The sequence below is a fragment of the Panulirus ornatus genome, chromosome 34 (assembly GCF_036320965.1).
Source record: "Panulirus ornatus isolate Po-2019 chromosome 34, ASM3632096v1, whole genome shotgun sequence".
Lineage (NCBI taxonomy): Eukaryota > Metazoa > Arthropoda > Malacostraca > Decapoda > Palinuridae > Panulirus > Panulirus ornatus.
Genome location: NC_092257.1, coordinates 12,427,205 through 12,440,709, shown reverse-complemented (window position 1 = coordinate 12,440,709; position 13,505 = coordinate 12,427,205). Strand labels below are relative to the sequence as shown.

General features: G+C 46.9%; 1 protein-coding gene across 2 annotated transcripts in view; it reads left to right on the top strand.

The window, feature by feature from the left end:
• The window catches only part of LOC139759854 (probable E3 ubiquitin-protein ligase HECTD2), a 54,559-nt gene that overhangs the window by 489 nt on the left and 40,565 nt on the right, over positions 1–13,505 (top strand). For both annotated transcript variants that reach the window (XM_071682361.1, XM_071682359.1), the window contains exon 2: positions 5,678–6,208. Coding sequence is in view for 1 of the 2 variants with exons in the window: in XM_071682359.1 (XP_071538460.1) it covers positions 6,134–6,208 (75 nt within the window). In the remaining variant the exon portion in view is untranslated. The remainder of the gene's footprint in view (positions 1–5,677; positions 6,209–13,505) is intronic.

Genomic DNA, 13,505 nt, shown 5'->3' with positions numbered 1-13,505 from the left:
GTATGTGACTGTGGCCAATCACCTGACTGGATAAGTATGACTGGCCATAAATGACTGGGGTCGTGAGGGAATTTTGTTCCAGTGTTCGACTGTGGTCAAGACCTATACTGGGTAAGTGTGAGTCTCGAGATGTGACTGGTACGAAATAAGTGACTACTAAGGTGTGACTGGTCAAATGTTTGACCAAGGTCAAGTGTGTCACTGGTCAAATGTTTGACCAGGGTCAAGTGTGTCACTGGTCGTGTACGACTGGGGTCAAATGTGTCACTGGCAAGTGTCTGACTTCGGCCAAGTATGTGACTTATGAAGTGTTTGAGTCATGTATGTGACTGGAGACAAGCATGTATGGCCAAATATGCGACTGGTCAAGTGTTTGACCATGGTCAAATTTGTGACTCTGGTCGAGATTTTCTCAAAGATGAGAAAGGGCAGAAGACGGAGCAAAATATGCTATAGAAGTGGTGAAGTCTGCTTTTTATAGGGGGTCAAAACGTAACTGTTAGGCGAGACATGAGAAGGTAAAGAGATCCAAAGTTTAGAAGTGGAGGTAAAGAAACAGACAACACAGTGGATCACCTCTGAGTTGCCGTCAGCCATAGAATAACCATTTGGTTGTGAGTGATAGACCAACAGTACGTAACCTGGCTGATGGCGGAGGCGTACAAGCAGACAATCGCTAGATGGCGTGGGATAGGGTGGGCCAAATGTCGAAATAATACCCGGAAAAGATGGAGAGAGAACCAACACTGAGGCGTGAAGGAAGTGGATCAAGCTATGAGGTCAGAGTGGGAGAGGCGTAACAGTCGGACTGCTTCACATTCAGCTCTCTATATCTAGTGGAAGTTCTTTCACCACCTCTCAGTTCATGTGTCCTCGCCACTAAAGGCTTGGACCAGAGGCGCAAGTGTGGTTCCTGCCTCCCACAGTTTCTGCGTGAGGACCAGCCACTCAAGGATGGACCGTTGTGGTACCTCCTTCTTCCCTCGAATAGTTAGGATGTGGAATTCTCTTCCCCCCCCCCCCCCCTTTCATCATTCTCCCTCCCTCTAATCTTACTGTATTTAGAAACCACGTTTACAAACACCTTTGGAGTCCTGACTAATTTCTAAATTTTTTCTATTACTTTTTCATATCACACGAGATGAGTTGTCTGTGTAGAATCGGTATACATACATACATATATATATATATGTATGTATATATGTATATATGTATGTATATATATGTGTAGGTATGTATATCTGCGTGTGTGGACGTGTGTATGTACATGTGTATGGGGGGGGGGGGTTGGGCCATTTCTTTCGTCTGTTTCCTTGCGCTACCTCGCAAACGCGGGAGACAGCGACAAAGTATAAAAAAAAAAAAAAAAAAATATATATATATATATATATATATATATATATATATATATATATATATATATATAGAGAGAGAGAGAGAGAGAGAGAGAGAGAGAGAGAGAGAGAGAGAGAGCTGGAACCTCCTCCTCACAGAACGATACTCCTTGCCAGAACGAATCATTCCTTCGTATAATTAAAAAAAACAAACCGACCGTCTGGCATTAGAACAGCTCTACCAACCATTTCCATGGCGGCAGACTTGGCTATTGGTATAATGTGGGGTTCCAAAATAAACGTAGATGGTGAGGGATGATACCGACGGGTGTTTATTACGCTACGTGGTAGAATTAAAGAGCAATATCGATACGGAAAAATTGTGAGGAAGTTTTTGAAAGATAAATGGACGGAAAGTGGGTCACAGAGGCGCTAAACGAATTAGGCTACGACCGTTTACCTGAGATATGGAAGAAGTGGAGAAAGTGTAAGAGTCAGTGTACTGGTGCATTTGGTCTTATGCTGAAGAAAGGAGATCTTTCATTAGGTAGAAGAGGAACGTGTGGGTAAGGTCAGAACCTTCTGGGCCGCCAGGATGTGCGGGAGACAGAGATGTTGATCCAACACAAATTACTGCAACACATCGGGTCAGATCAAGAGTCAGATACGAGAGAACAGGATTTGGGGACGATGCCCATAGGAGACACAAGACCTCGACATCACATCCGCCCAGAAGCTGTGGAGATCAGCAAGCGGTACGACGCAATATTTCTTAAATCGTCTCGTAGAGTCACGTAGGGAAGGACAACACCATTTCCTACTGTTAAAGGTCAGGGGCCGTTGTTTATACACGATCCTGTTGTACCCCAACACCAGTGGTACAGGTGGATCTCGCCGTGCAGTCTTGCTTGACCACAGAGGAGATGGATAAGGAAAGAGGAGCCGAGGAAAGCCTCAGAGATACCGGAATGAGTAGAAGTAAGAGCAACTGGACGAACGATGAAGGCTTTAGAACGGTCACCCTTGGTTTGGCACGGGCTGTACCCACGTATGCCTTTATGAGGAAGACGTTCTCGTTTCCGAAGACAAATGGAAACAGACGAGCAAGCACAGGCGCAAAGTCAGAAGCTCAGCCCTTGTAAACATAAGGAGGGATGTCATCCAGCTCGCATGACCCGCTTGTTTTCCAAAGAGAGAAGCTGCTTCTTGGATGAGATGTAAAAAAAGAATTGCGATTTAGGGAAGGACTCGAACGAGTAAGACGTGCGTCATGAGGATGGAGGAATGTTGGTCACTCAGGTGTCGAATCAGAAATAGGGGAAACAGAACCAAGTTCCTTTGTCGTTGTGAGACAGGCCAATGGCCTCGGAGAAGGAATAATTGAAACCTGGCCTGGAACACGAGTCTGGAATCATATATTAGGCATGTCTGCTGAAAGGGTAAAAGAAGGCAGTTAACTGTAAATGTAATTGTGAATGCAACAGCTTCTAATCATATTAGCTGTAACTGAGCATTTACAAAGTAATTATAACCAATATATTTAGTAAATGTAATTACCCCACGCCCATGTAATGAACTAAATTTTGGATAATACATCTTATTTGTATACATACATACATACATTATATATATATATATATATATATATATATATATATATATATATATATATATATATATTAGTAAGATTCTGATTGCAGTCTGAATCTACGTAGAAGGTACATATAAATGATGTTTGGTGTATCTATCATTTAGAATTAGCGATTCATACAGATTTTTCTCTCTCTTTGTTTTGCAAAAAAAAAAAAAAAAAAAGAATGGTAACCCATTTTCGTCTCCGACATCCAATTAACAACGCGAAACTTCGCTGATATTTGATGGAAATGAAGGAGTGTATTTGGGAATTCCTCGTTTCATACTTCCACATATTGACTACAAGAGAGAAAAAGGACAAAATTGATGATTTGATATTGGTGGGTTGACCAATTCACCTTTCACTGGTTGGGTCAACATGGACTCATCCACGAGGTCAAGTGCATGACTGTGGAAGTGTGTCAGTGTGGCCTAGTATATGCCTGAGGTCAGGAGGGTGCCTGAGTAAGGGTGTGAATGTGGTCAAGTGTGTACCTGTGGCCAAGTATGTGTCTGTGGTCACATGTACGACTCTGGCCAAGTTTATTATACATATGTGCAAGTGCATGACGCTGGCCAAGTGTGTGTGTGTGTGTGTGTGTGTGTGTGTGTGTGTGTGTGTGCTGCGGCCAGTATGTGGCTTTGTGCAGGTGATTGTAGCCAGGTGTTTAATCGCTAATGTCCTTCCGAGCTCTGGCAAGCGTGGGCCACCAACAAGCCGTCAAAAGTGGCCGAACCTGCCGGGCCAGATGTGTGTCTGTGGCCCAACGAGGTAACATGGTCGGGGTGAGGGAGTAAGGTGTGTGGCCAACAGATGGCCCGGCTGTGTTGAGTGTGGGCAGGGTGAGGTAGTGTGAAGGTAGGGAAGTAAACACAGGGCCGGCTATGTTGTGGATACCTGGACTGAATCGATCGGCCTCCCCAACCAACCTCCCCTCCCCACCAGCTCCCACACTCTCCTCTCCCCACATGTCATGTTCCCTCCCCGCCCGCCCTCCCTCCCTCCCTAGTTCCCACACTCTCCTCTCCCCACTTGCCTTGTTCCCTCCCCGCCGCCCCCTCCCTTCTTCGTGTACTAAATATTGAAGTACAACTTCTCCGACTGTCACCCTCTCTCTCTCTCTCTCTCTCTCTCTCTCTCTCTCTCTCTCTCTCTCTCTCTCCTCACAACCCATCTCTCCCCCAACGTGGTCTCAAGAACCATCTAATGGGCAGTTCCGTCACTGGTCGCCAGGCGGTCGTGGCCAGAGACGCGTAGGCCCACCAGCAAGGGAAGAGGGGAAGTGAGGAGAATGAAGAGAACATAAAGGAACAACATTATTACTAACAACATCACTGTTATTTTTGTTACTAAATTGTTGTTTCATAATTCTGCAGCCATCCCTCACTGAGGGAGCTCAAGGAAATAATTTCCCATATATATATATATATATATATATATATATATATATATATATATATATATATATATATATATATACATTGCAGTAGGTCACTGTGATGCTCGTGATCTCGTATTTGCTGATAACCCCCAGGTAAAATAAAACACGATAGGGCCGAGTGCACTTCCGATGGCACACAAATATTTGTGTACTACAAACCACGAACACCTGTGTACCAACGGCGTCTTACCTCCACCTTTCTTATTTATATATATATATATATATATATATATATATATATATATATATATATATATATATATATATATATATATATATATACTAACTGTCCTAGGTCATCTGTCTCATTCCTGTACGACGCACATATGACGTACACCACTCACGTGACAGACACCAACAGCTTGTCAACAAACAAAGTGCCTCGGACCACTTAATGTCCACCAATTTCAGACGGGTTAAAGAGCCCTTCACCATCGCCAACACATAATTTCAGCCCCACTGACCTGAAATTACGGCGGAAGTGCCCTGAAAGAGCCATTACCCCACCAGGAACAGAGTGCCCGGAACAAGCACCGGCTGCTTAGCAGGTCCAATTACTCGCAAACGATGCAACGATACGCGAGTTGAATTTCCAGCATACCCCAAGCCTCGTTAATCCTCGCCTCCCGCTTGTTCGCGAGAGCAACGACCTCTCATCCAAGCCTCCCTCACAACCTGTACATAAAATGCTCACCCCAAGCCTCACACTGCGCCTGCACGTCCTCACAGTTCTCCATCTCAGCAACCACCACATTCACCAAACGCATTTACGCAGAAATAACCTCATAGACGCCAAACAACCGCGCGTAAACCCACCCTTAACTTCGCTCCACCAGGCGTATACCAATTACCTATTTGACACCAAACTCTCAGACAGACAAATGCGAATGACACGTAACATCTGCCTCTCGGGCACCAGCGATTTCTTGTACATGACATATTATGGTTCAAAATGTCACAGGAACTTTGATCTACCCCCTGGTGTATTCCTAACCCAGCCTGCACGAACCCTGCCCGGATAAACACGCATCAACACACTTCATGAACACTGGCTCAGACCGGTGGACATGGCTTACTTCCTGAGCGCTGTGGGAGTCAAATAAAAGGGATAATAGAGTTACCACCTTTCAATAATGCCCAATGTACTATATGCATGAGAATTTTTCCCTACAGATACGTAGTATGTGGATGAATCACGATTTGTTTTTTTTCATTCATTTCGTCGTAATGAAAAAAAAAGCGATGACTTCCTCTTCGTCTAACTTGCAGGGAATCAATGAGCTTGGCGAGGTGACCTTCCGAGGCGACAACCACGTCTTCTGCAGTCCACCAGAGCTGACGAGGGAGGGAGGACACCAGCGAGAACTGTACGTTCGACACTGATCAATCAACTCGTGGCTCTCGATGAGGGTGAAGACGATGAGTGATAAAGAGGGGGAGTGAGTGGGCGATAAAGAGGGAGATAGAGAGGGAGGGCGATAAGTGAAGCTCACAAGTGTTGAAGTGGATGAACCTTATCTTCTCCCGGGAGGGCCTGACGCTACGGCCAACCACCCCGGGCGCCCTCACTATGGACTGGTCGTCGTGAGCCCCTTCTGGGCTCGCCCCTGGGGGAGGAGACGGTCTGAGGGGCAGAGCGAGGAAGGCGCCCCGTCCCAGGGGGTGAGGGAGGAGAGGCAGGAGGAGGGGAGGGCCGCCGTGACCGTCACCAGGGGCAGGCATGGTATGGACGGCAGCATGGCGACCGACTGGCTGCGGTTGAGAGAGCAACTTCTCACGCCCGAGACCCAGCGCCTCCAGGTGAGTCTCCCTCGTACTCTCATGACTCTACTATATATATATATATATATATATATATATATATATATATATATATATATATATATATATGTTAATGTACTAGACTTATTTCTTTGCTAGAATTATGATTTAAAAACTACCTTTTATATATATATGTAAATATATATATATATATATATATATATATATATATATATATATATATATATATATATATATATATATATATATGTGCGTCTGTGTGTGTATGGATGTGTAACTGTCTCATACCTGTATAAGTACTGCAATGTAATTTGAAAACTTGTGACAATCTAAAATGTAAAAAAATCCAATGTGAGTCTAAGTGAATGTTACAAGTGTTAGTCAGTACCACAGTAACTATGAGTATCTTCCATACAGTATCGTTTTATTGTGTCACAGAGGCAGGATAGTGCTATTAGTCTGCGGGGTTGGGACTCAGGGGGGGATGATGTGGGGCCCCAAATGTACGAATATTCCCGACAAAGGATGCATATGTGGCCTCGGACGAAAGGGGCGTGCAATGCAACCCTCCTTGTCCACGCGAGATGCAGGACCGTGTGTATGTGTGTGTGTGTGTGTGTGTGTGTGTGTGTGTGTGTGTGTGTGTGTGTGGGAGAGGGGAAGAGATATAACCTGCTGGAACCAAGAGGATGAGAGACCGTTTGTTTATATAGAAGGGTTGAGGAGAATTGAGGCCGCCGAGCGGAATGGAGTGACGGGTGTGGAACCACGTCTCGGGTACGATACGGGAGGTGTCGCGTTCAAGGGTCGTACCGCCATGCTCAAGGGGGTCGCACCGTCGTATTCAAGGATCGGACCGTCGTATTCAAAGGTCGTATCGTCGTCCTCAAGGGTCGTACCGCCATGCTCAAGGGGGTCGTAAGGTCTTACTCAAGGGTGTCAAACCCGTCGCACTCAAGGGGTCGTATCATCGTACTCAAGGATGTCGTACCGTCGTACTCAAGGGTGTCGTACCGTCGTACTCAAGGGTGTCGTATCGTCGTAATCAAGTGTCGTATTGTCACTGACGCCGTCTGTAGCCAGCGGGTGGAGGGCGTGAGGCGTGGCAAAGGCTGCCTTTAGCCGATAAATTAAGTAAAATCAGTTAAAGCTCCAGTGTGGTGGGTATTGGCTCTGAGTCGCGAATCTGGACAGAACCAGTTACGCCTTGGCCTGGGTGGGCAATACTCGGAATGTATACCGCTATGATAGGAGTTTACCCTAACACAGGAGCTGTGGTGAGCCAACACAGCAGAAGGTAGTGGGCCAACACAGCAGAGGTAGAGCTAACACAGCAGAGGTAGCGGGCCAACACAGCATAGGTAGAGGGCCAACATAGCAGATGTAGTGGTCCAACGTAATAGTATTGGCGAGTCAACACAGGAGAGGTAGTGGGGGAAACACAGCAGTGCCTGTGAACCAACCTAGCAGTGGTGCCGTACTAACACAGCAGTGGTGATGTACCAACACAGCACAGGAAGTATACCAACACAGCAGTAGTGTTGATGTACCAACATGGCCGCTGTGTTACGCTAAAGAAACACGTACAAAAATATTTCCCGCCATCTTACCATTCTCCTGCTTCCAAAATAATATATGAATAATGCGGAGACTATCTAACTATGTTTACGGGTCATCATCTCTTAAACACGGGAAAATTTACCAGCATCAATCTGTATATCTTCAGAAATACTTGGTCACCCGAGGAAACATCTATGACAATGAATTATAATACAAATATGTAAGATACATATTTGTTGACTTTTGTGGAGAATAATTTCATTTATCTTTGATCCTCAGAGGCTATGCTTGGCTTTAATATGTTAACAACAATCTTGTTCGCCGACGCCTTACCACCGTCCGTACATGAAATTAGCGTCCCAATGTGCGCTCAAACATTAACCTAAACGTTGAAATACAACTGAAACTCACTTATGATTCTCTCTGTTCCATTCTTCTTCTTCTTCTTCTTCTTTTCTTTTTCTTCCTTTTCTTCTTATTTTTCTTCTTCTTCTTCTTATTTTCTTCTTCTTCTTCTTCTTCTTCTTCTTCGTCTTCAGTTCTTGTGTGGGACAGAAATCTGTTCGACGCATCCGCTTCCCTTCCTCATCAAGCAGGGCACTGAGTACAATCACTACCCACACCTCTACACCTCGTCCACTATCCTCATGAGACTCATTCCTCCAACTCTTCCAAGCCAATCTTACTCCATATTTTCGTTGTCCCTCCTGGACCGTGCACGACACACACACACACACGAACAGAAGACGGAGACAAGCGAGGATATATTTTTCTCTCGAAGGCTGTTGTATTAGTTATGATTTCCTGACGCTGCCATGTTAACTGACCAAGAGGCGAGCAGGTACGAAAGGTAAAAAAGTGCATGTGTGTGTGCATGTGTGTGTGTGTGTGTGTGTGTGTGTGTGTGTGTGTGTGTGTGTGTGTGTTGACTCACCCGGGCCAGGAGGCGCAGCTGGGCTGGCCATCACACCGGTGAATGATGCATGACAACACATAACCCACACTGGATTTGGCGTGCGTGACAGGACCTGGGTTCCTGCCACCTCCACCATGGTGGCCCTTCCTCCCCCCCCCCCCTTCCCCCTCAACAAACTCACACACCAAAGGTCAGGTGTACACAGAGGCCACAGATCAGGTGTACACAGAGGCCACAGATCAGGTGTACACAGAGGTCACAGGTCAGGTGTACACAGAGGCTACAGGTCAGGTGTACACAGAGGCCACAGGTCAGGTGGACACAGAGGTCACAGGTCAGGTGTACACAGAGGCCACAGGTCAGGTGGACACAGAGGCCACAGGTCAGGTGTACACAGAGGCCACAGGTCAGGTGTACACAGAGGTCACAGGTCAGGTGTGCACAGAGGCCACAGGTCAGGTGTACACAGAGGCCACAGGTCAGGTGGACACAGAGGCCACAGGTCAGGTGTGCACAGAGGTCACAGGTCAGGCGTACACAGGACCAAGTCAGATGCACAGTGTTCCGGGTCATGGACACAAGAGTTCAGGTCACGTACAAAGGATTTCAGGTCACGTGCACAAAGGCTCCAGATCATGGCACGAGGGGGTCAAAAGTAACTTCTACACAGGTCAAAAGTCATGTATACGTAGGTCATAGGTCATGTCTACAGGCGCTTAAAAGATTTTGATGTATGTACACAAAGGTCAGAATCACTCACTGGAGGTCAAACATCACGTTCACTGAAGTCACAGGTCAGGTGCACAGGGGTCAAAGGTCATGCAAGCACGCCAGATCTCCTGTGAACACATCAAACGTAAACAATCACTTGCTGTAAAACAGAAAACTGGATGTCATTCTTCCAGGGACACTGGCCGGTGTTATCACTGCATTTGTAACATTTATGTAATATTTATGACTGAACTTTGCTGTAATTCAGGAATTGTGTGACGGACGGTAATTTCTGTGTGTGTGTGTGTGTGTGTGTGTGTGTGTTTCTTTTTTTTCAGATTAACCTGAGACAGACGCGCGAGACACATGGCCACATAAACAACGATTTAGACGGCCAGAACAATTTACGAACAGCCGCTAATGGTCGTACACGACTGCTGTAGCGGGCCGCTAAATTTCTCCCATAATCAAGTAAAATATGGAAAGCCTCAGCAGCACAGGTTCTGAGGCAACTCAAAACTGACGCGTCGCCCACTTTACTTATAATGTTCATCACATGCATTCTCTTCATGGCCAAACTATCATTGTTATTATGACTATCATTATTATCATTATGATTATTATCAATGTACGTGTTATGGATATATGACGTAAATGTTGTTACTAAATACAGGAGCAAGGAGAGAGAGAGAGAGAGAGAGAGAGAGAGAGAGAGAGAGAGAGAGAGAGAGAGAGAGAGAGAGAGAGAGAGAGAGGGGGGGGGGGGGTGCTCACCTGTGCCCATGGAAGGAGTGAGGAGGGTGAGTGAGTGGCTTCCGGCGACGATGGAGTCTGCATTTAGGTTTCGTGATGTCACCCTGGCTGTTTAATCTGCTTACGGACGAGGTGGGGAGGAATGGAAATGATACAGGAATGTGGAGCGAGGAGCAAGACGCCTCAGATGGTGGGAGGAGGTGAACCAGTCGTTGTTTGCAGACAACACGGCTCTGGTGGGAAGACTGGAGAGGATGGTGGGAGGGTCTGGAAGAAGGATGTACAAAGTACAGCGTTTACGCTCGGTGTAAAGTGATGCAACGAGGTGCAGGTGTGAGGCGGGATGGTTCGAGTGTGACTCGAGCCCGGGCAGGCAGATTCGGCCGAAGGTGACTGCGTCACACGTTCACGGCGCTCCTGGCTGTCCCTCAAGGTGAGTGTCACACGCGCGTGACTCTCGTCTAGAACATGACATCTAGCGTGAGGATCACTTCGACGACTCCCCCATCTATAACTTTGTGAGTGACGAGGGTCGCAGGTAAAGTCTGGTCGTTTAACTGACCATGCGGTAAACTGCCATGTAAACTGTGGTGACAGTAAAGTGTAATACTGTCATGTAAACAGCTGCTTCTGTCATAACTACACGAATGAGTGTCATGCTCTGGTCTCACACTGCTCCCAGTGAGGCTGGTCGTCACTTATGGGGGTAAAGGCTGCCTGGAAATGACAATGCTGTGTGATGCAGATTTGTGCTTTAATTCTAACGGTGATTAAGTCTCGTTTTGCTTCTGAGTTTAAGCAATTGCAGGTCTGGTGGCGTGATTACCGCCCAGGGCGCTCCAACACAGTCCTGAGTGCCGCCCTGGCGGTGTGTCCGAGATAAGAGGGAGTGAGGGAGAGCGACACAGACGGGCGGTTGGAAAGGTGAAGTGAGGGAGGGTTTGGAATACTGAGGGCCCGAAACACTAAGGAGGGTGAGAGGCCTGCACTGGATAGAGAGGACTGGGGCGCCGCCGTGCTGTTAATGGACTGCATCAGGGCACGTGAGGCGGTCAAGGTAAACCGCAAGGTAGACTGTGGGTGTTGGCTGTGGACGGTAAACTCTGGTTTCCGTGCATTATACATGACAGCTTGAGAATGGATGGTTGGTAGGGAGGCCATTGTTCGTTCGTTCCTGACGCCACCTCGCGAAGGCAGGGACTGAATTTTATATATATATATATATATATATATATATATATATATATATATATATATATATATATATATATATATATATATATAAGAAAATAGATGAATAAATCATACTGATATTCTATTACCACGAAATCATGCTAACACACAACACAATTTTTTTTTCCAGTAAGTAGTATGAAATATTATTCGCAGTGATAAAACAGCCTGGTTAGATTTTAAATCAAATACCAGGGGCGAAGAAATCCATTATATTTCAACAAAAGGGTGATTCGTGATGGCAGTAATTGGTAAACAAGAAATTGGGAAATTTGACATTTTTTTGTATCATTTCTTCCACGCGAAAATTGTCCTCGACAAACCAATTTTCGGAATTTTTCGTTGAACACGACGGTACGACCGTTGAACACGACGGTACGACTGTTGAACACGACGGTACTGCCCTTGAACACGACGGTACGACCCATTAGCACGTCGTGCGATCCCTGAACACGACGGCATGACCCTTGAGGACGACGGCACGATCTTTGAACACGACGATGTGACCCTTGAGCACATGGTAAGACCTGACCTCGGGCACAACGACGTGGATGTTAAACCTAACCTTTAAGGACTAAGTCAAAGATCAGGTCATCATACCTTGAGGATCGTTCCGTCGTGGTGATGTGTCGTTCCGTCGTGTTGGAAGGTCGTTCCGTCGTGTTGGAGGGTCGTTCCGTCGTGCTGGAGGGTCGTTCCGTCGTGCTGGAGGGTCATACCCTCGTACTCGAGAGCTGTAACATAAATTCAAAGCGTTGTAGGTTGAACGCGGGCTGGAATGGTTCAAAACGTGATATAGCGAGATAAGATGAACCCCTTCCCTTCCCTCTACACACCAGGTATATCGCTACCTCGGAGCATCTTTCTCTACTGTCACTCCTTTCAAAACTTGTTGTTTACTATCAGCATTTGTAATCTCATCACTCATTCCATCTATCCAGCATCACCCCAGGGGTGCCAGCATCACCTCAGGGGCGTCAGCATCACCCCAGGGGTGCCAGCATCACCCGAGGGGTGTCAGCATCACCCCAGGGGTGCCAGCATCACCCGAGGGGTGTCAGCATCACCCCAGGGATGTTAGCATCACCCCTGTGGTGTTAGCATCACCCCAGGGGTGTCAGCATCACCCCAGAGGTGTCAGAATCACCCCAGGGGTGTTAGCATCACCCCAGAGGTGTCAGCATCACCCCAAGGGTGCCAGCATCACCCCAGGGGTGTTAACATCACCCCAAAGTTCCCTGCATTATGACTGCCTTAAGGGCTACAGTTTCAGAGCATCATGCACGGCCGCCAGAGTGCGGCTATGTGTAAATGGGACCATCGTCAGTCTGTCCTTGAGGGTACACCGTTCACACGGGGGAAGGGAGGAACCCCAACCTCTCCTCCCTCCGGATCTACCACACGGGGTTTTCAGAGGGTCTTCACTCGCGGGGGGCCGACTCATCTCCAGTTGAAGTTTCCACGCCACCAAGTCTTTGGGAACTGACGACGGTTGTCAGTGCTGTGGCCTGGTTCAGTCTCCTCCAGTCACCCACGACCCCTTACACTGAACCTGTACCCCTGTATGTCCTTTACTCATCAGCTTCTCGACATGGTATTTGCTTACTCTGGTAACGCAACTCAGGAATGACTGTCCACTTAACATTATCATCCAAGTGATCTTAAAGAAAGCTTGGAAGGGTGGCATCAGGTCACTCCTCTCTCTTCTCTCCTCCACAGATGGCAACGTATGTGCCAGCCCTCGTACTCTCATCCTGGCTCAGTTCTCTCAACCAGACAACGTCTTAGCAGCTGTTGTTCTCTGGACCTTGAGTGACATCTCTCGTCTTTCTTTATGTGTGTTGACCAGACGTGACGAACACGGTGTAGTTCTGGTCTAATACATACACATTATCAACGGCTCACCAGACATTTCCTCGTCAATATACATGGAGGAGAGTCTGATATCTACCACAGGGTAAATTTAGATTCCTCCAACAGTTGTCCTGATGTGCAGCTTTTGACAACAGATCAGGCGTCACGTTAATGCCCGGCAGGTCAGGTCCCTCACACCCACACAAGGTCGTGAAGGTCACTTCCTGTGAACATGGCATGGAAGCCTTCCTTCTCCGCGGCCCATCCCCAGTATTACTTGTTCCCACT